At 46.0% G+C, this 23,997-nt stretch overlaps 1 protein-coding gene across 3 annotated transcripts in view; it reads left to right on the forward strand.

Annotated features, from left to right (window-relative positions):
- Positions 1-23,997, forward strand: part of RTTN (rotatin) — an 891,871-nt gene that overhangs the window by 348,280 nt on the left and 519,594 nt on the right. For all 3 annotated transcript variants that reach the window (XM_078687523.1, XM_078687524.1, XM_078687525.1), the window contains 2 exons: positions 1,603-1,728; positions 13,240-13,356. In XM_078687523.1, the coding sequence (XP_078543649.1) occupies positions 1,603-1,728; positions 13,240-13,356 (243 nt within the window). The remainder of the gene's footprint in view (positions 1-1,602; positions 1,729-13,239; positions 13,357-23,997) is intronic.

Raw genomic sequence — 23,997 nt, forward strand, 5'->3', positions numbered from 1 at the left:
ATAAAATATACCTTTACCGCAGCAGTAGATCTTAAACCTTAAGCTAAATACTTATGACTTAGAAACATGTATTTTTGTATCTCGACATATGCCTTTTTCCATTTTTTCTGCCACTCCATTCTCATTTTGGTATTTTGATTTAATCTTTCTTGTAATAGTTCTTTGTCGGTAGGCACTTCACAAAATGCTGCAGGTCTCTTACCTCATATTCAGTTGAAATGGGTGTTAATGCTTTCCTAGTATGTGTTGAGCTCCCCAACGTATCCATGCCATGTTCCTGACTGCGAGCTTGGAATGCCCCCGCTGCACTGTTGAGGATGCAGATTTTTTTCACATGGGCTGGTCTTGCCCACTTTTAACACCCTATTGGAATACTGCCTTCATGTGGTGCGGGGTGCAGCAGATAGAGACTTTCTTCTAGGTCCCTCGCTATATTCGTGCAGCACAAATGCTGGATTTATTTTTGTAGGACTGTATTGGACTTCAGAGACAACGGACTTTAGAGACTTGGTGACCCTGTTCAAGTTGGGAGGGTAATCGGTGTTTTCAGCCTAAAAGGTTGCGTGCCTGATTCACAAAGGGCATCTGTACCGGTGGTTAAGGCCCTGCAGTTGTGGGGGAGTTTCCGCCCACAGGGCAGAATATCCGGAATGAGAATTCACCCTGAGTGCGGAGGACCTTTTTGAATCGGGCCAAATGTGTGACGGCACCTCTCAATAAAATACTTAAGAGGTGAAACTAGAATTTAGATTAAAACGTAAATGTTAGTATACACAATACAGAAATAAATAACATAGGAAATACACCTGCTTTAACATATAATGTTTGTAAGTTAAATAGCATGATCATCTTTACAAAATAAAATACAAATATTTTATTTACTACGGGATGGGTGGAAATACACAGTGTGGAAAAGGCGCTCACTCTTTATGAATGCGTCCATGCCAGATATATCTAAGCGTGGTGCTCCATGCGTTGCACTCGGCGGGAGATACTGAGTCTGTTGGACGCAGACAGGCATCCTCATAAAGGACAATTGGTGTTTTGGCCGTACTCAGTGCCCTTCCGTGATTGAACACTGACTTTGAGGCGCGGATCGGTGTTTGAGTCAGATTGCAATTAGCTTACGAAATACATGGTGCCACATGACTATTGGTGATATACCGTACTTGAAACTAACTTGGACTTGGAGACAAGATTGTCTGACAGCATTTGAAGGTTCGTAGAACTTGGAGTCTAAATTTGACGTTTCTCCTGGCTGGGACGGAAGTAAAACCGGTGCAGAGGTTCAGAGTGATTGAGGCATAGCAAGACAGCCCTGAAGAAGTCGTGGGTTACTAGCTGAGGCGACGAAACACGTGTTGGCTGGACAACCAATAAGAAGAAAATAAAGACCAAGAAAAATTGTCTTTGGCATTGTGTGCCATATTATGATTGCAATAAGCTGATATACTATCTCTTGTGTGTGCTCTGGCAGCGTGTTGATAATTAAAATATTTTATGTCCTGTTATCTGCATCTCGTTGTGAAAAAGAGAAAAATTGCATAAACTTTATGTCCGGTTTATATATTTCATAGTTGACTTTGGTTTTTTTTGTTGAAGGAATGTTTGGGGATTCAGAATGCCACCAAAACTGTCTCTTCCATTTGCCATGGAGTTCATTTTCTTCTACAACCAAGAGTACTATATGAAATCTCCACCTTTGGACTGCAGGATTCCAGTAATGAGGTAAAGCTTTGTATACAAAGGCAACACATTCCTGAAATTTCAGATTTTCTTTTTTAAGCATAAAGATTAGTCTTAGACGTCATATTAGAAATGTAAGCTTTCACTTTATTTCCTATCATTTAGTTTTTAATTCACTTATGGTCAGTGTTCACATAACTATCCTTAACTGAACCTAGTCAGCAAGCCTTCCAGTGAAAACTATACCCAATCCAAGAGTGGTGTCTGCTGTTTTGCAATGGATGACCAGATGTAATTAGTAGCAAGTTCACCCCCACCACCCTCCTCCCCTCTTAGTACATCCTGGTTGAAGAATGGGACACAACTGATCAAGTCCAAATCCATGGCAGGGTTGGTTGAGGACAGAGGTTACTGTCACCAAATTCTTATGCATTTGGGGGCAGTGATTCAGCTATATCAGTGTGTACTGTCAACTGGATTCTAGTCATCCACTACAAAACTGCTGTAACATGCTTCTGTCTTACCATACCCCTCTCTAAACCCAATATGCTGCTCAGGTGAAAAAGGTTATTTCAGGTGATCCAGCTGTATTTTCACGGTAATTTCTCAATGCAAAACATCATTTACCTCTATTTTACGGATTAAATGTGATGGACCTTTGCCACTGTGTTTCACTTCCAGGAGACTTTACATAAACAGGGACTATCAAAATACAAATAATATTTAAGCCAATAAAGAGAGCTGTGAGTATTTTTAAAGGGTTTTATTTTCTAGTTAAAAGTTAAGGTTCTCTGACCCTTTATTCATTAGTCAAATATAAATCAGGTTACAGAATTAAAAATAGGAAAAATAGAATTAATACAGAACATATTATAGGTTGTATACAAAGCATTCCATAAAGGAAGGGAATGAGGCATAAAATGTAAGTCAGAATTCTTTAAAGAGTTCAGGAAAATTATCATTCAAAAGTGAGTTTTGCAAGGCTAATCAATAATTAATAATTGGCAAAAATCACTCATAAAGAGAAATAAATGCATAAGACAAATAAATCTTTTCAAAACTAGTTAATTATTCAAAGCATAAACTTAGAGTTTTAGTGTCTAAATCTAAACCAGTTCCATCAGCTGCCCTCTCTCTGCCCTAGTCTGTTCAATATGTCTCTCGCCCTCTCCATTGGTTGACAGGAAGGCTGCTCCTTGAAAATGCCCCTTCTTCACAAGTCCACAGAGGAAGGTGACCTGCCTTGCCAAAAATATGACGTGCATGGCTGGCCTATGCCTCTCTGCCCCCTCCTCCCTCTGTCTCTCCTCGGACACAATCTCCTCCCAGGCTGCACCCGCGACATTCACGTACCTAACCCATATGATGTCTGGTCAGATCTGCTCCTCTCCCTTCTCTCTTCTAAGCCAAGGCTCTAAGGTTGACACACCCCCTATGGGGTCATTTTTTATACTCTTTGCTGACTATACTAATAATGTTGCAGATTCAGCAGGAACGTGCACTGTGATTGGTTAGTATAGGTGGCATGAGGGTCTTACAATCATGTTCTCATTGCAAAGCCAGCCCATACCAGTTCTGACAAAGGAAGCATTAAGGCTTAATACAGTCATATGTTTCACCCTCATTAATTATACAAATGTTGCAACATTTAGATTGAAAAATATATCCGTCCATTTCCTTCTTGCCTTCACAATACACGCAGTAATGACACTCTCCCACAAACACTGGTATATTGCGATGATGACAGGAGTGTACAGTTCACTGTGGCCTTGACCCATGTGTCCTCACTTGCAGCACTTGGTAGTTCATGCAGCTGACACAATCTTCTGTCTGTGCATGCGTCTCTCATTCAGTACACTGCTAATAATTCTCAGCCATGCTGTAATCTTAGGAATCCATTTTATTTTGGGACAAAAAACAAAACAAACACAAAAGAATATACCTTTTTTAAATAAACCCCATTGTTTACCTCCCCCAAAGTAGTACCCTGTATTAGTTATTACCTAGCAAAACCTATTAGTTTACAGCAGCGATTCTATCATTTGTGCACAACATTAAAACATGTGCAATGTACAACATAGCATAAACATGCACCAGTGCAAATGTTCAAAGTGCACACAGTTAATACATACTCATAGCAACATGCTCTAATGTTTTAGATAGCTTTTCATGCAGAATGCAATTGCCCCATGTGTAGTGTTGGTGCATGATTGATTAATTAATACATATGATAAGAAAGATGTGTTATGAACTGAATATGTATTGCCTAAATATGCAACAAAGCCGAAGTCTCTTAAGACAGGAACAGGGAGTGTAGATTACAAGGGAAAGGAGCTGTGAGGTGAGAACACACATTTCATTTTATTCTACAAACTTGCACAGATGATGCTAGTCTTGGGATTACAAGTTTATTCCAGATGCAGGACTGGCCCTTGGATTGCTGCAAGCCATGCTTGGTGGATTTCTTGGTTCTCAATTTCTTCGAAGCCACCTTTTACTTTCTCCCTCAATTTTGCTTGCATTGTCACTTCTTATCCTTCATAATTCTGTTGCAGGCAAGAAGGATACTATTTTATCTAAAAGTATGAAACGAAACCTTTTCTTGCTCTATAATTTTTCTTTGAGTCCAAGCCTTGCTTGTATGACATAGGTTTCTGATTAATACTTCAAGCCACAGACTCTTGCCTCTAGAATTACTCCAGGCACCAGACTGCATTTTGAACTTTCCTTAGCAATTGTTTCCACATTCCGAGAGGTGATGCACTCACAGGACACCAGAGAGCTGGAGGCGTAATTGTATGTTGTGAAACACAAGAATCTGGGCAGGTCTGCTCTAAGCAACACACTTGTTCATATTTCAAGATGCAGGCCTTCTCCTGCCCAGGTTCTTGATCTCCCCTCAATTCAGTATCCTCAGATAAGTGGAAGATAAATAAGAGAGACAGGTATCACCACAAACTCAGAAAATCCAAGTGGTATATGTCTCCATCCTGTCATTCTGGCTACAGAAAGAAGTCACGCCCCCTCACCTGACTCAGAGGCTAGTCCTAGTACACCCAGAGTTCCCCTGGCCATCATCAACTCTGCTGTAGATAAAGCCTCCAAGGAGGACATGCTATAACTATTACAGATGGTGTTAGTTCCCTCTGGAGTGTCTTCAGGACCAATGGAGCCTCAGGGGCCCCCAGTCCGATATCTGCCGACAGAGCAGCCTTGGTGCCGACTGATCCCCGCTGGAATCAGACCCAGGTGCCTATTTCGTACCCTGAGCCAGCTTTGGCCATGCCAGGCTTTATGTTACTAATAGAAAACCAACGTGCAGTGTGCATCTTTAGAAAGTTCACAGCCTATATCTTGATGTTAGTATGACCATAAGCCAGAAGCTTCCTTCAGATCTGGTTCTGGCGCTGTTTAAGGCCATCAGATTTCCCACATGATGATGAGGAGGTGGATAGTTTACTCCCACATCATTACACTGAGGCTGATTTGAGTCTTCTTCTCGGTCAGTTTATCTTTTTTTTTTTTTTAGATTTCTTTTTATTAATAGAGAAAAACGTGAGGAAATAATATACATAGCGGGCATCATACAATAAGGTACAATTCAATGGTGAGCATGCGTATAAACCAATACGACAAAATCAAGCAAGGGGTGTGAAATGTCGACATTAATAGTGATAGAGCGCGCGGGTCACCCGACCAATAATTTCGCCGCTTCCGGCTTCGGGCCCATATATTTCAAATCACCATATACATTGATCGGATGACCTCACGGTCTGCTATCAATAATTTGTGAGTTCCTTTCGTTATTCTTCAGCGTACCCGACTTACCATCCACCGACGCGGGTACCTATGACCACAATGGATCAGGGAGCTAGCTGTAAAAGGAAAGGCAGCAAAATACAAACCCAACAAATAACATTCGATAATCTTTGTAAAATCTTTATCTAATTTAGTAAAATGCAGAGAGTATCAAATTCACAGTAATTAAGCAATCGATAATCAGAATAACAGAAAGTACATAGCTGATTAGCAAATAAGTCAGTGCAACCATTTATAAACTAATGGAACCAGGACACACTTAAAATGGAGGATCAGGAATTAGAACGTTTAAGATGAATCACTAAAGATGGAATAGGCTTCGATTAGGACTAGTATTCTAGAATTATCTCAGAGAAAATGAGACAGGAGTTCGGGACATTTATATCTATAGGAGAGTCTATGAAGAGAGACACGCTATGCTTTAAGGCAAAAGTTCTTTAGACAGTTTAAGTAAGGAGGTTCTAGACCATATCAGGAAATGACAAACTGCCATGCAAAATATAATTTCTAACAGGTAGGATAACATAGGAACACGTTACGAAACCAATGCAAATGACTTTATGATTCAATGGTTGCGAAAAAGCATGGAAAATTAACATATGCAAAGGTATGTCTTTATTGAAGCAAAAGACAGAAATTCAGAAAGGTGCAAGGTTCAGAGTTTTCAGAGTGATATTTACCTAGACTGGTGTGGAAACCAAACCCTGGCCACGGGTCAGTTAAGGACAGGAAAACCCTCAAGGAAGGATACCCCTCAATGGACAGCAGGTGCAGAATGGACACCCAGGACAGGACAGGAAACCCTCAGATTAGGATCAGGGCAGGACCTCTCGGACAGGACCCTCAGGACAGGACCAGCACCCGCAGTTCGGAAGCAACGCCTGCGCTCCACCCTCTCTGCAGCTATCGATCAAGACCCCGATTGGGTCAGCGAACTCCCAGCAAAGTGCTCCGCCAGCACTTTAAGGTTTAGTAAAACCTTAGTCTATGGTCAAATTTCGGACAGAGTGCTCCGCAGCTCTCTGTATCAAGTCACCTATTAAGTGCGTTGGGTCAGTGACAGGTCAGCTAGTCAGACAAGTCGGACAATTTCCCTAGGTGAACCCAGGGTAGATATACTGTTTTGGGACGGTGTACCACCCCCCAATGTTGCAAAGTGTCAGAATCCCTCAATTTGGATTGGTCCTAAGGTAGGGTTTGGGTAACACACCAATCAGAATAGACTATTTGGAGGCCTACTTTGCATCTCTGGGTACCGCCTAGCGAGATTGGGGTTCCCATGGGAAGCTGTACAGCAAACAATATCGCAACACACAATGTATCATATAAGGAGCAACTTTCTCCATTCTCGTAGGGCAGAGGTGGCTTTCCCATGAGCATCTTGACTGTGGCTGCCAGCTGGCTGAGTTCCACTGTCCAATGTTGCCACCTTTCAGTGCACCACGAGTATGCGCAGAAGGGACCTTCAATATGGCTCCCAACCGGTTCGGGCCCCCATTCCCCGCAGTACATGAAAAGTAAGCGAGAACAAATTAATACATAGAAATAAATGAATGCATTACATGTCATCATTTTGTACTTTATTCTTATCACTATAAAAATATACTATGCAATTAGAAATTAGCAAAATATACACTGTCACAAGAGCAACTGCACGAGCAGTACCACGTTATTGCCAAAGCTGCGTATTACGCATGCGCACCCTTTCCCACCAAACTTATAACTACGTCAGGTCACGTGAGTGTGACTGACGCATGCGCAGAAGCAATTTTAGAATCGGCGGCCATGTTTAGGAACACGGATTAGTTGTATTAGAAATACACGTACGCAAGCTTCCTCTACCTCGTTCGAATATAAAAATAAAAGATTAGTAAGACGTACAAATTTTATTAATTGATTACACACGGGCGAGGTTCATGACTCGAGCAAGTCGCGATGCGAAGCTTGCTCTATCAATAGGTACGGAAAGAAATCAGTACAATAATCAACCCCGTTAAGCTGAAAACGTCAATGCCCGTCTACCCACAACTCAGGATAATTAAGACAAGAGTAGACACCCAGAAATGTGGAAAGGATCAAATCAGGATAAACAAACACCTCTCGTATAAGGGGAAAGGAAAGAAAAGGGCCATAGAACTAAAGCAAAGACAAATCCCCAATTCCCCCCACCCTGCACCCCTGCAATGGCTACGGCCTAACCCCACTAGCAGCGTGCCTGTCGCCCAGAAACTAAAGACCTAAAAGAAGGAAAAAGTGGAGGAGGAGAGATCATACAGGCTCCCGGTCTCCCGTATCCCCCGCCAGAAGCAAACCACCCCTAAGTATAGTCAAAACATTATGTAAGCAACGATTACAAGCCACACATACCGGGGAAGGTTACAAAAACCGCCCGACTCCCGCCACATTATAAGCTGCAAGTCCCGTTTCAAATAGAGTCTTTATATTAAACCCAGACAATAGAACTCATCCCTGGCCCCTGCGGTCTTTCGTGCGAACTCTCTCTGCTCGTGCCGCCATCTTGAATGACGATTCAAAACGTTCTACAGAGTCAAAACCATTACAGTTGAATCGACACCACAGTGTTAGTTCTCGAAGTCCCCAAACCAGACAAGGATATCCGTCCATCAACAGTGAGGCCCTAGGACGTACCGGAACCAACTGGGAGGGGAAGAGCAATAAATCAGTCCGATAGGTACTGAGAGCGTTGTCCAGGAGTATACGATCGACTATGTCCCTCTTGGGCGGTATCACCATTGAGAATGCTGAGTGTTTGTTAGTACCAAGTTCGTAGGCTGTAGGTCGGGAGCTGACAATAAACACCAGATCTGGTTTCCGTACGGGGCCCTCTGTCTCAGGCGGGATCAGATTCGCGGGTAACACAGCATGTACCAAGTCTGGGAAAGGGTCGTGGTCCGGTCTCAAGCGCAAATTTCCAGCTGTTGCGATCATTTTATCAGATCTATTAGCCCCGGAGGTCGACTACTCCGGGGCATCAGGCACAAGCTGTGTAGACGGTAACGGCGTGTATCCGTTAAGCTCGTAGTCTGAACACCATCGCCGTCCGCGAGGATCCAAATCCGTCGACCCCGGGGGGTCAGCAGGGTCTTCGGCGACAGACCCCCGTCCACAGCTACCGGTGTTTCTGGCCGCCGCACACTTGGTATCAACCCGATCACAATACCACCATCCAAACTAGGCAGGATATTCTCCACTTCGAGAGACCGGACGCCGCCCAGATCCCGCGTCCGATGTTGATCAACTCCAACCCGGATGGGTCAGAAATCAAGGCCCCGGCTTCCACGCTGGGTTAGGACGAGAATGAAAACACGGCGTAGCATCACCATTTGAGATGATAGAAAGCTTGGGATTGCAGCTTTGGGCTCAGCGACACTTCAGCCACACGGGAGTCCGGGGCGAAATCAGGATCAATAGCAGGATTTATGAGCAACTGGCGGAGGTCGGCGGAGTCGGGAGCTTACGCGGCCATCTTGGTTCCTAGCGTAGCTCCTCCCCCCGGTCAGTTTATCTTTGAGGTCCCTTAATGCTCTCTGCAGACCTGTTAACCTCCCAAAAAACGCTGTGTGACAGGAGAGAGCCAGGAAGTGCCTAGGGAATGGGCAGAACCTTGATCTCAATACCTCCCCAGCCAGGATAGTGCTTTGAGGGGGCGTGGCCAGTCAGAGGGTGCTAGGCTTTGTGCAGGCCACTACCCCATAGCCACTCTAACCCACCCTAAAAATAAACGGAGGCTTCCACGGCTGCTTCTGATGTCCTGGTGGAGTTGCAAACCACGATGGACATCTGCTATTCTCGACCTCCACACATTGTTGGTTGGAAACACTCTCTGCATAGGTTTCCGACTTGCATTGTCTGCCACTGTGTGATAATGGCTACTCACTGGCTGACCTGGGAAAAAACTATATTGTGTTACACAGGGTGTTGCCGTGTGAGTTGTCAGGACTGTGTCTTCCTGCTGGAACGCTATACACATGCCCTTTGGGAGATGGCTAGTGAGGTGCTGCTGCCCTTTCCACTGAATACTGGAATGCTTTTTAACAAATAATTCACGATGGACAGGTTCTGGCAAAATATGTGTAGAACGCCAGTCTGGACACAGTGGACTGTTTGATTTCCTCCTATGGTCATGACCGACTGGTAAGAGGCAGAATTCTTTTTTCCTGCCAGCTGACTTGCAATTGCCTCAGAACAGTGGGCGCTGCAAGTTGTTCAGCATGGGTACACCCTACCTTTTACATCCTTTGCCTCTCATGTCCCCATAGTCTTTCTTCAGACTTAGGCATATTATGCCTTTGTTCTTGCTCAGGAAGTTTAGTCATTGCTGGTCAGAAGGCCCATTGTAAGAGTGCTCAAGTTGAAGAAGGGCAGGTTGTGTTATTTCCTGTACTTTATGGTGCCCAGAAAAGATTACAAACTTAGGCAGAGGATGCATTCTTTGATATGCCCCTGCGGTTCCACAGACACTTCATTTGATTTGTAGTGCGCTCCAAACACTTTAAGTTTACTATTGTAACCTTGAGTCTCACCTCGGCCTCCCGTGTGCTTACAAAGGTTGTGGTGGTGGTTGCAGCCCATCTTTGCAGGTCTGGGATACCTATATTCTATACCTTGATGACAGAAGGCGGGATCACTGTTCTCTTTTGCTAGCCACCTGCAGATAACTGTCACCCTTCTGTCATCTCTGGTGTTTTCCATAAACAAGCCAAAAACCCTCCAGCAACTGAAGAAGGGGGGGGCCAACCTCAACAAAATGGTGTGCAATGTCTTTTCACCCACGCAACGAGTCAGGTGAAGTCAGGTTATGATCCTGCGGTTTTGGACTCACTTCTAGGGTTTGGCACGACTGCCTCTGAGGCTCCTTGCATCCTGCTCGTCCCTTGTGCCTGAACCCACATAAGGAGTTTGAAGTAGATCTTCCACCTGTATTTCTGAATAGGCAGCTCGGGGCATTCGATGGTGCCTGACTAGCAGTTCTCTCTATCCTTTTCATAGCGCATTAGGGATGGGTACGTCATCTCTGAGTTGTAGTGGTCACTTGGGAGAGGTGGCTAGACCTCTGAAGAGATCGCTCCGATTGGCAAATCATTAGATGAGCTTGCTAAATGCCAGGACGGACATGCTTTACAGAAATCATCTGATCGACCACGGAAGACGACTACTTCTGGAGGTGGTTCAAGAAGGATTTGCCAGGCTGGGTCTGCCTTAGGTAGATCTTTTCACCGCAACCAAACATTTTCAGTATCATTATTACAGTGTGCTGGAGTTGCTGCCTCAAATTTCTCTGGGATATGTATTCTGTTTGCAGTGGGTCTACTGTATGCCTTTGCCAACTATGCTACTGCTGCCTTAGGCTTTGAAAATTGCCCGGTAGGACCGAGCTCAACTCATGCTGATAGTCCCAGATTTGGCCAATAGAGTGTGCTACTCTGGCTATTTGAGCCTGAGCATTTGCCCTCGGGCCCTTCTAACTCTTTGGAAGGGCCTCTTTTCTTATCTACATTTCAGGGTCTTGCACCAGAATCACCATAAATTACACCGCCGTGCATGGAGATGGAGCAGCACCAACTGAGTGGGCTTGGTCTTCCTGCAGATGTAGTGGATGTTATCCATGCGTCTTCGTGCCAGTCAACCAGATCCATTTTTCTGGCTGTTGAGTGAAGTTTGGTGCCTCATGCAGAGACCACCCCCTACAGCCCAAGCTGGCTGATGTTCTAATGTTTGTTTTGTCATTGGTCCAGCACGGCTTTGCCATGGGCACTGTTACAGGTTATTTGTTGATCCTTTCATCCTTTCCTTAAACTTTTGTTATTCAAATCACTGGTTGTGATGCGTATCTTAAAAAGGTTCACATATACATTCCCTCCTGCACCCTTTTAATTTGCTCCAATGGGACTTGAACCTATTAACTCATGCTTTTGATGTGCCTGACCTTTGAGCCTGTGCCCAGTTGCTCACTGAGATTGCACCCCATTTAGATGTTATTCCTCATTCCACACTGTATTGGTGAGCTACAGACTCGGTCAGTGAAACCTCCTTATACCATCTTCTTCCATCTCAAATTGGTGCTGTGAATTTGAGCTTCCTTTCGCCTACGGTGGAGTTGCTGTTCCATGTTGGCTAGTACATTGATCGCCCTGTGTTTTTCACTCTACCACACCCCTCTAAGGAGGAGAGGAGGTTTCACCAATTGGACCCAAAAAAAACCATGTTACATCGAGTTAGGCTCCCCCTGCAGATCACCAGCTTTCCATCAACTTTGCTGGTGCTAAGAAGAGAAAGACATCCTGGAAGTGAACCTTGTGTTGGTGGTATGTCCTGTTTATAAAAACTTTCTGTACCCTAGCTAAAATGAGTATCATGAGGGCCTTCGGACGCATTCCACCAGTACCAACGCTGCCACTAGGGAGTTGGCTAAGGGTTTACAGTGCTGGACATCTGCCAGGCTGCTAGATCAGTGTCTTACATGCCTTCTCCAGGTATTACTTTCTTGACATTTATGTCCACAGGTTGTTGGGGTGTTAGTCTACTTATCAGACATTCTAACTCTTTGGAGGTACTGCTTTGGTATCTATTGAAAAGGTGAGGAATCTGCAGTTAGAAATATCAATCAGATGAGCAAATTACTTGACCTCAGTAACACTCGTTCTGATAGATACTCTAGCTAACCACAAATTCCTCTCCTCCCTCCTTCCTACTCATTCTGTGGAATTGACTTTATGGCTCTGAAAGATCCCAAGTTAGATTTTGCACATTTTCATTCTTGCAATCTGTCGCAGTCAATTTGTGTTTGAGGTGTATGGAACAGTTTCAAAGGAAATCTGTTGTGTGGACGCTGCAGAGTATGATGCCACCTTTAGGTGCATGGGAGCAATTGCTAGGAAACATTTTTGGATCCAGTCTAACACTTGGTAAATTCAGAAGGTGAGGAATCTGCAGTTAGATAAAGTATTACCAGAAAGAGCATTACCAAGGTTAAGGAAATTGTTAATTGGTCCAACTGACCCAGACTGACAAGGGAGAAGGTAATAGACGGCAAGGTGGGTCTCTATCATTGTAATTCACTGCATAGAGGAAGACTGTAACTCAATTGTTCTCAACTGGCTAATTCTGTAAGGGACATTACCGCCAAGAGAAGGAAAGATGTGTATAGAAGAAGACTACTCCAAAATCTGCTGTTTGGGCTACAGCAGGAACGTTTTTTTCCATTTTGTTGCTACACCTGACACTGCCTTTGAAAACAATACTGTTCTGTGCGCTGCGCATCCAGGGCCACAACATCTCTGGGCCTAGGCCGTTCAATTGTCTCTTTTCATACCACCCAAAAAACAACAAGGACTAACTGGGGCCCTGCCATTTGTCTCTTGCCTGATAAAGCAATGCATGTACCTTAATCAGCCCGATTTATCATCATGAGTTGTAGTACATCTGGGTTTGGAAATGTTCAATTTATTTTCGATAGTGGGCATCGTGGTATTGTGGTGACTCCCGACATTGTAATCTGGGGTTTCCATCTACGATGATATAATCCACAGTTTTCCTTCTGCAATCTATATGAATTATAGTTGCTTAGCACAAAAGAACTAGGTCTTCCAGCATGTAAGAAAGTAGACCACCTTGTTCATTGATTTGCAAATAACGATGGAAAGCATGTTCGCCTCCTGCTGTAATGCTCTGAAGTCTTCTAATACTTCTCTGACTCTTGATTGTTGGGAACAGGTAAACTCTGCTGCCAAGACAATTCTGCTGTATCTGCTTCAGGGGCGATTAATGATGACGGCTTTGACCTGGAACAAGTTTATGGAGGCACTGCACCCTGTAATTGCGGTTCTGCAGGTATGATTTCATTATTTATTGAGTTATCTTAACTTCTTAGACAATGTTTTTATTTAATATTTCATAACTGTTCCTCAACGAGGAGTGCACACCATAAACATTTGTATTATTATAATATGACTAGCAGCCTGTCCCGACGTTGTCCGGGTATGAAATAGAATGTGTGTAATGTGTGTATTTGGCAAGGGCAATTTATTTTAAAATCTCGCGGTAGACAACATTTTTTGTTTAATTAGAATAAGGACGGAGAAGGCCCAGCTGCAGCCCTGGTTGATGTTAGCAGGCGCGTGTAATTGGTGTAGTGATCCGCCGCCTGAGCCCGGCTACAGCCCTGGTTGATGTTAGCAGGCGCGTGTAATGTCGTTGAATGAGAGAGTTATCAGCCGCGGGTAAATCAGTTTAATGAGAGAGTTGAGTGACAGCGAGTAGGAGAGGCTGTAGTAATTGTCCCCGCAGACACGCTCATTTGCGTGTTCCCCCGCTTGAGGCCCAGATGCAGGCCTGTTTGATGTTAGCAGGCGCGTGTTCCCCCGCTTGACGCCCAGCTGCAGCCCTGGTTGATGTTATCAGGCGCGTGTAATTCGTGTACTGATCCGCCGCCTGAGCCCGGCTAGAGCCCTGGTTGATGGTAGCAGGCGCGTGTAATTTCGTTGAATGAGAGAGTTCAGTAACAGCGCGCAGGAGAGGCTGCAGTAACGTTACTTACCAGGCCTCCAGGTGAACGTGTTTGTCACGCCCCCAGCACACGGCCACAGCAGACGATCTTCTGATTAATGTACGACCCACATGGCATGAAGGGTGGAACGTACCACATGCCCCCAGTGTTTCTCACGCCCCCAGCGTGCCCCTTGATGCGGCGCAATTGCGTTCACATGGCATGAAGGCCGGACACACGCCCCCAGCGTTTCTCACGCCCCCAGAGCATGTCATGCCCCCAGCATGCCCCTTGATGCTGCGCAGCAACGTAATTGGCGCTTGTATGTACGACTCACATGGCATGAAGGGCGGACACACGCCCCCAGTGTTTGTCACGCCCCCAGCGTTAGTCACGCCCCCCAGCCCACGCCCACAGCACAACGCAGACACGCCCACAAGGGACTACTTTGCTGGCACGGTTCTTTTACCTTTTAAATGTATAGCGGAGTTGGCCTAACAGCTAAGGCGCTCGACCTCGGACCTGGGGATCTGGGTTCGAGTCTTGGTAACATCGCCAAACATCCTGTGATTCTGGGCAAATCACTTAATCTCCCCGTGCCTAGCAAAAATTAATGTGTGTCCTCATGTAACGTAACTGGTGCTATGTAAAGCGCTCTGATACCTGATTCAGTTCGGGTCAAGTTCGCGCTATATAAAACTCTGCAAAAAAGAAAATAAATATGGTGGTCGTCTGCATAGCATATGTCCTTCTGCTGCAACTGCCCTTTCCAACGCTGTATTGGGTGTTGTGATTGGTGCTGTGGTTACTGAGATTACCCGCCTCAAAGGTTTGGGCTTTCTCTTTATAATATTAGTATGGATATAAAATATACGTAGGCAGTCATTGGAAGATGATAAACATGCTCCACTGTATTATTCTGAATCTCATATCATAATCCCTTCATTTCCAATGCACTGTGAACCACCACAATACCATAGCCCAAATCTCAATTACAATTACAAAAACACCTTAACCATTGCTGTCCCAACTATCTCTTCAGTGTACCAGTGAGGCCTCTCAAACTATTATGTAAAACACTCGATCAGTTCCCCTGCAGGATATGTTCAGCAGCCCGAGCCCTACATCATGATATCTCGCAGACTCCCAATCAGTGATTTTAGTCACTTATGCTAGTCTGCTCCTGCCCCTTAGGCGCGTTGCAGTTGTATGTACTACCACTCTTTAAAACAATGGAAGCAGACTCTGCATCCCAGACCCACACTGTGCTCTCGGTTGCCATTTCACTGGGAATATAATCCTGGCTATTTTAGCCTGAGGAAGAGTGTGCTTAACAGGGTAACATTACTAAAGAAAGAATGTCACTGGGGGGGTTTGCTCTTGATCACTTGTTGCCCATGTCTTGTGTTATTTGTTGCTGTTGTTTTATAGATTTGTTGCCGTTGTTTTATGTGGTGATCAGTTCTTATCTATTGTCTCTGCTCCATGAAACCTCAAGGGTGTGCATGTGCTTTATAAGGGAAAACATCATTTACAACAATGTTTTAACCATGCAGTGCCTTTACTACGCAGCCTTTACAACACAATTAACCATGCAGTGCCTTTACTACGCAGCCTTTACAACACAATTCTTTATCACGCATATGCCTTTGCCACGTATGGTAAGTATAGTTAGGAGTGTGTGTGCGTGTGTGTGTGTATCAAACCAATCCCCGTAGCTCCAACAAAAGTCAAATCCGGGCACAGACTCGGATATATATGTATGTATGTATATATGTATGTATTAAAAATGGGTTTAGTGGTGGGTATAAGTTGTTAAGGATTGTTTTGGGGTTGGGTAAGAGTATTGGGTTGTAAGAGTGTTTCTAAGGTTAAGGGGTTGATAGGGGTATAGGGTGGTAAGGGTATTTTAGGGTTTAGTGGTAGGTAAGGGCGTAGGGTAGTAAGGAATTTTTAAGGTTTGGTGTGGCTAGTGGTTTAGGGTAGTAAGGGAATTTTTATGGTTTAAGAGGGGTAGGTACATCGGTTGGTAAGAGTATTTCTAGGGTGTAGGGGTGGATATAGGTATTGGGTTGTAAGGGTGTTTTTAGGGTTAAGGGGGTGGTAATGATGTTTATGGGGTAGGTAAGGGCATAGAGTAATAATGGATTTTTTAGGGTTTAGGGATGGGTAGGAGTATATCAATCAATCAATCAATCAAACAGATTTATAAAGCGCGCTACTCACCCGTTAGGGTCTCAAGGCGCTGGGAGGGGAAGGGTCCGTTACTGCTCGAAAAGCCAGGTCTTGAGTTGCTTCCTGAAGGAGAGATGGTCTTGCGTCAGCCGTAGGTGGAAGCGGAGGGAGTTTCAAGTCTTGGCCGCCAGGTAGGAGAAGGATCGTCCTCCGGCGGTGGCTCTGCGAATGCGTGGGACGGTGGCGAGGGCGAGGCTGGTCGAGTGGAGCAGGCGGGTGGGCGTGTAGAAAGTGAAGCGGTTGTTGAGGTACTTGGGGCCCAGGTCGTGGAGGGCCTTGTGTGCGTGGATGAGGAGCCTGAACGTGATCCTCTTGCTGTCGGGGAGCCAGTGCAGGTCTCTCAGGTGGGCGGAGATGTGGTTGTGGCGGGGGATGTCCAGGATGAGTCGTGCGGAGGCGTTCTGTATGCGCTGGAGTCTTTTCTGTAGTATGGCTGTGGTTCCCGTGTAGAGGGTGTTCCCGTAGTCCAGTCGGCTGGTGACGAGTGCCTGGGTGACCGTCTTTCTGGTTTCGGTGGGGATCCATCGGAAGATCTTTCGGAGCACGCGCAGGGTGTTGAAGCAGGATGATGAGACGGCGTTGACTTGATTGGTCATCGGGAGGGAGGAGTCCAGGATGAAACCCAGGTTTCGTGCGTGGTCCGTTGGCTTGGGGGTGGTGCCCAGGGCAGGGGGCCACCAGGAGTCGTCCCAGGCGGAGGGGGATGATCCCAGGAGGAGGACTTCCGTCTTATCTGAGTTCAGTTTCAGGCAGCTGTTCTTCAGCCACTCGGCGAAGTCTTTCATTCCTTCGTGTAAGCTGGCCCTGGCGGTGGCGGGGTCGTAGGTGAGGGAGAGAATCAGCTAGGTGTCGTCGGCGTAGGAAATGATGTTCAGGTTGTGTTGGCTTGCGATGGCTGCGAGGGGGCTCATGTAGACGTTGAAGAGGGTGGGGCTGAGCGAGGATCCTTGGGGTACGCCGCAGATGACTTCGGTGGCCTCAGATCTGAAAGGGGGAGGCAAACTCTCTGGGTTCGTCCGGTGAGGAACGAGATGATCCACTCCAGAGCCTTCTCTTGGATTCCGGTGTTGCTGAGGCGCTGTATTAGTGTGCGGTGGCATACTGTGTCGAACGCTGCGGAGAGGTCCAGGAGGATGAGGGCAGCTGTTTCCCCGTTGTCAAGCAGGGATCTGATGTCGTCGGTGGCTGCGATGAGGGCGGTCTTGGTGCTGTGGTTAGCTTGAAAACCGGACTGTGAGGGGTCGAGGGATCCGTATAGGGTGGTAAGGGTATTTTTTAGGATTTAGGGGTACGTAAGTGCATGGGGTGGTTTGGGTAATTTTAGGGTTTTGGGGTGGGTAAAAGTATTGGTGATAAGGTATTTTCAGGGGTTAGGGATGGGTAGGGGCATAGGGTGGTAAGGGTAGTTAATAAAGGGAGGCTTGGGAGGTCCGGCCCCAATAAAAATGTAATTTATTTATATAAAAAAGAAGAGTTGGGGGATTTGGGGCTCCCCCACCAAAAAAAATATATATACACACCCCATAGACACACAAACGCACACATTTATGGAGCGTCAGCTCCGAAACGCGTAAATGGCATCACCAGTGAAATAAAATCGAGTGAGAAAAAAGCCCATTGGAGTGCTGCATTATTGTCTGGAGTCAGACGATTTTTTTAACGTGATATATGTATTCACCCAAAGGTCCCTGTGCTTGGTGGGCACACGACAATGCTCTAACCCTGAGGTATTGTGTGCCTTCTGCAGCTCGCTTTCTTTCAATCCTGCATTACATCCATGCCCGACACGTTTCAAGGCAACCACGCCTCTTAATCATGGGCTCCAGATAGAACATCATGCCGAGCAGAGAGCGATTGTTCCTCTCTACAGCCTTCTTAATAGTTCAAGAATGGTGCTCCTCTCCCACGGCTCGGACAGCCGTGCAATTAATGTATTCACCAAATAAAACCTAATAAAAGAATGTGGAAACAGGTGAGCATTTCTTTGTGCCTCTGTTGAGCCCATGATTAAGAGGCGTGGTTGCCTTGAAACGCGTCGGGCATGGATGTAATGCAGGATTGAAAGAAAGCGAGCTGCAGAAGGCACACAATACCTCAGGGTTAGAGCATCTTCGTGTGCCCACCCAAGCGCGGGAACCTTCGGTGAATATATATAATCACGTTCAAAAATATATATGTATATATATACACACATACCTACCTACCTACCTCAGTAGGTAGTTAAAGTTAGGACCTAGTTTCCGTAGGAATGGCCTTTTTTGTTTTGCAGAAAGAACAGATGATGGACGGATTGCTGAACAATGCAAAGATTCACCCCTCAGTCACAGATCTGGGTTTAATCCATTGTGTTTTTGCTCACCACGCCAACCCAGTTTGGACCCAGCCAAATGCAAATCAGTCTTTACCCTGCTCCTCATGGGTACAGTCCAGCCCGAACTGCCAAGCAAGGTCCTTACTGGACCGAAAACAAGCATCCTGGGACCGGTTTCGCGGTATCACCTCTCATCAAGGCCAGCATGAATCCAGCGGCACAGTGAACACGGGACCCACGCCTGAGCATACCCTTCCCACTTAGGGCGACAAAATCAAAAAGAACAGATGATGGACGGAATGCTGAACAATAAAACATTCACACCCAGCCACAGATCTGGGTTTAATCCATCGTTTTTTTGCTCGCCACGCCAGATTGAACCCAGTTTTTTGTTTTGCTCCTGACTTTGGTGCTGTTTAATGAATCTTCCGGACATTCTCAAAACAAGTTTACCACTCACTTCAGCTGCTGTCTGGAAAGTTGTGGGGTGATCTGTTAAGTGTGGGCTGAGGGGGACCCAAAATGTTTTTTCCCCATGCAATTTCCTATCGATAGGATATATTGGGATTTGTATTTCTATCGGATTCATATTCCGTCAAGATCTACTTACCTTGAAATAAAGAAACTTTGAAGCACGTTGGTGTGGCCTGTTCGTGTTGCTGAAGGGTGCATGTGTTCTATGGAATATCTTGGCACCGGCACTTGCTGCTCCAGGGGGGACTACAGCCTCCAGTCTGCCTGCTTTCGCTCCTGGAGGCGCCGTCACCAGCCCACTCGACCAGAGGCGCATAAAGGAACTCGCAGCTCCCGCTTCGCCAGACGCGCACGGGCGAAGCCCGGGCCCATCTGCGCCCGTCCGTGGCAAGAGAGGCCGGACTGGGCCACATTTCCTGGTTTTATTATTCGGAGACACCAACGAGGCAAAAGTAAGGAGTGGGGTTGGGATGGTGGGGCGATAACCCTCACCTGATCTGTATTTGGCTCTGTATACCCTGAGAACTCACGAGATAAACTAGGATGGGGAGGAAGAAACCAATACCCATGCCTAAGGGTACTGAAGCCACTCTAGATGGCTTCCTTCAGAAGGTTGTGGGGTCCCTGAACAAGGAAATTGAATTGGCAGAGCGCAGGCTTTCGCTGGGTCCATCCTCCCAATTCCCAGCCATGAACACGCGCTCTGCTCAGTCTGACCTCCTAAAAACTGCAGAGGACTCTAATCGAATAATACCTATATCCCCACATACCCCCACTGGAGGAATAACAAATCACCCTTTTACCCACCGTTATTATCTTGAGCCGGGGAGTTACGGATGGAGAGCCACAAGGTAGGGGAGTTGTGACCCCAACACCCACGGAGGACCACAATGTGGAGGGGGGGCAAAGAAGCACAATGACCCGAATGTGAAAAGGACTGATCAATGGACCCTGGGTCTCATGCGAAAGAGAAAGAGGACAAAGCAAAACCCCTCTACCTTAGGGGGAAAACCCCGTGGGGGAGGATGGCCTGCAAAGACTATGTCTGATATGGACATAATGTCAGCGCATTTTGGTAAATTAGTGTCAGACTGCGAGTTACTTTATGCGGCTCTGGTCGAGCGGGCTGTGACGGCACCTCCAGGCATGAAAGCAGGCAGACTGGGGGCTGCGGTCCCCCCTGGAACCTATTTTATCTCGATTGGAGGGCATAGAGGAGCAACTGGCCCAACTTTTGTCTTCTCAGGGGAACGCATCCAAGCAAAGTGGTCTCATTGATAGATGTCCCCTGGGTAAAGGCCTGCCAGAGAGAGGTGTTGAGACCGGCCCTGGAGCTCCAAAAAGTGGGAGGTTAACCTTAGAGGGTCCCTTAGACAGAAGTGCCGAGGCAAACACATTCGATCTATCTCGGGATAGGGCCATCTGCATGAATCCTGAAATAGAGCCTCAAACCCAGGCAAGAGGTGAAGAGAGGAGGACTCCTAGTAGTCTGATGGGACACAAGGAATCCTATTCACTGAGCACTGAAAGTGATCATAGAGTGAGCTCAGGAAACAGCAAAGGTTAAACAGTGGCTCTAAGTCTACGAGGCAAGACTTAAACCTCATATTAAATCTCCCTCCGGAGTGCCCCCGTACACATTGGTCCTGACAGGGGTACCACACGTACCACTTGTTCATCATTAAAGCTGTCAGAGCCTCATTAATAAATCCGCCTACTGTTGCACTAGTAACATCGGGTCCCAGGTAAACTGGCATAACCACATTATAATGGCAAGACAGGTAAGTTGGTTGGGAAAACATATAAAGACAGGGAGATTGAGTGGTCCTGAATTTTAACAATGAAATATGTGTGGACTGTGCCCTATGCCATCTTAGAGACTCCCCTCTTGAGCACATACCGGCACGCCCACTGGGTTTTCTCTATCCTCCCCATCAAGGGGGCATTATGCCTCGTTTGCGTCCCCAGAATAGAAAACCACTCCCTCTCCCTCGGCCACCCGCATGGGTCCACCCCAACCGTTTTGAGGCATTATCTGGATTATCAGAAATTGTCTGACTACCCTTGGACCTATATTGCTCCAACTGGATGTTGAGGACAGGGGGGAGGGTACCTAGGGATAACCTTCCCAGAGAGGTTGGAATAAAAGGTAACGGTATGGGGACAAAACATTCAGACTACCCTACACTTGAATTACCTGATACTCACATTGGCAATGAGGAAGGGGAGACTGTGGATGTTATAGCTAGTGCTTCAACATCACACAGTCCAGGGACGCGGGGTCCGGTTTAAATCTCTCGATTGTTAGCAAGAGGAAGAACCCAGGTGTAAGTGCAAATAAAACTTGTCCTTTCAGAATTATCTCCCGGAACATTGCAGGTATCCTTTCGAAACTAGAAGACGAAATGTGGTTATAGTATATAAATACTTTTGATATTATCTGCATCCAGGAAACATGGGCCAGGGAGAATATCGAACTAGATGGCTTCTGTTCCCTTAATGTCCATGCTATTGCCTCACCAGCAGGAAGACCAAAAGGAGGATTAGCGACATTGATATCCCTTAAGTATGGGTCAATCAAAGCAAATTCCGTTAAAGTCTCACCCTGGTATCAATTGATTTTAATTTCTAACTTGTTTCAGGTCAAGACTCTTTTAAGTAATTGGTACTACAATGTTTTTGACTCAAATAGTAGTGACATTATTGTAAATCTTAAAGTGGAAATTGACAAGATCGTGGGGAAGTGGCAGCCCCTGTGTATCTATTGGGTGGGGGACTTTAATTGCTCCATATGTCGGCATAGCACAAATGGAGCATGCTGGCTAACAGACACCAAGGACCAGCCCCTTACGCATTTCGTACACACACCACAGGGAGATGCCTTAAATGAAATTATTGTGAATGATTTACTTTTTTGTTGCCACTTTAGTCAGTAACACAATAACCCAATATCCTACCTTCATTGAGCAGAGGGAGTGGAAGTGTTATTGACCTCATGCTAATATCCAGTAAATTTTGTTTCATAGTGGACAGTTTTTAAGTGGAGCCCAACAACGCCAGCAAACATAATCCCCTTACTGCCTCCTCATACATAACTGCCCAAGAGAAGAAAGGTGATGATCGCCCCCTCCAGCATAATCGAAATAAGGGGGTGAGAATGAAATGGAACAAGATAAATCCTCCCCAATTTGAGGGGAATATCGTTAAAGCAAACCTAAGCTCCATACTGCAATGCTTAGACCATGACTCCCCCCCCCCCCCCCCCCCCCCCAGAAATGGTTATACAGGGATTTGAGGGAATCTGTAGGAATATGTCCCAAAACCTGACAACCCCAATAGTATCAAGGGGACCCAGAGGCCCTAAATGGTTCAACACAGAGTGCACAAGGGCCCTAAAGGATTAAAAAAAAAGCACTTCATATAAGCCCCAGAGATTAATCCTTAATCAAGAGTGCAAGACAGGCTTAGAAGAGCGCAGTGTTTAAGCGTAAGAATGGACTGAGAAAGCTGGCCTGGGTGGACTTAGAGAGAGCGAGCGCGCTAAAAGACTCTACGAGATTTTGGGAGGTAATAAACCGCCCCCTATTCACAATGGATTCAAGGGGGATGGATTCACTGATACCAGGACAAGTATGGGAATCACACTTTACAAACATATTTAACCCCAAGGGTATCACTGGCCAGGAATTAAGTCTAACTGTCTCTTTCAATCCAGTAACTGCCCTCCACCTGAGCTCTTCCCTAACTGTAAGTGAGGTTGAGGATGCCATTATGAAAGGTATACAACTGAAAGCTGCAGGGCCGGATGGGGTACCTCTTGATTTTCTAAAGAGCAATATGCAATTGTGGTCACCCTTCCTAACACATGTTTTTAGAGCCGCAATCATTGGCCCCATCCCAACCTCATGTATGGAGGCTACAGTGGTACCTGTATACAAAAAGGGTAATAAGGAAGACCCGGCCTGCTATAGGCCCATCTCCTTGATCAATACTACGGTCAAGGTGATGGGGAGGGTCATTTTAGACCGACTGGAATCCTTGGCAGATGCATCTGGGCTAATATCACAAACACAATATGGATTTAGGAGAGGCATGGGGTCAAACGAACAGTGTCTCAACGTGGTCTTTATTATGGGCAAGTACATGAAGGCTAGGAAGGCATCAATCCACCTTGCCTTCGTGGACTTGTCCAGCGCCTTCCATACAGTCTCGTAGACTGCATGCATCCACTACGGTAGCCATACGATATGGTCCGGGGGGAGAGAGGACTAGACCCATTGTTTCCACTGAGGGAGTCCGACAAGGGTGCATATTGGCCCCCTTTCTATTTCTCGTGTATACGAATGGTCTAGAATCAGCCGTGATAGACCAGAAATTAGACTTTCCAAAAATTGGTGGCAACCCGGTCCCGTTGTTGTCATATGTGGATCACACGGTTTTAATGGCTTTAACTGCAAAAAGCTTACAGAGCTCCTTGAATGCTTTTACTGATTTTATGCAAAAACAACAGTTGATGGACAGAATGCAGAACAATGTCATGCATTCACCCCAGTACAGAGATCTGGGCCTAAATCCATAGTTTTTTTGCTCACCATGCCATTCCAGTTTGAACCCAGCCATATGCAAATCAGTCTTGACCCTGTGCCTCATGGGAACAGTCCAGCCCGAACTGCCAAGCCAGGTCCTCCCTGGACTGGAAACAAGCATCCTAGGACCGGTTTCGGAGTTTCACCCCTCTTCAGCCAGGATAGCTTGATTCCAGTGGCATGTAGGGCACGGGACCCACATCTGGGCATACCCGTCCCACTCGAGGTGACAAATGCAAAAACAACAGTTGATGGACAGAATGCAGAACAATGTCATACTTTCACCCCAGTACAGAGATCTGGGCCTAAATGCATCGTTTTTTGCTCACCGTGCCATTCCAGTTTGAACCCAGCCATATCCAAATCAGTCTTGACCCTGT

The sequence above is a fragment of the Lissotriton helveticus genome, chromosome 4_1 (genome assembly GCF_964261635.1).
Source record: "Lissotriton helveticus chromosome 4_1, aLisHel1.1, whole genome shotgun sequence".
In the NCBI taxonomy this organism is placed as follows: domain Eukaryota; kingdom Metazoa; phylum Chordata; class Amphibia; order Caudata; family Salamandridae; genus Lissotriton; species Lissotriton helveticus.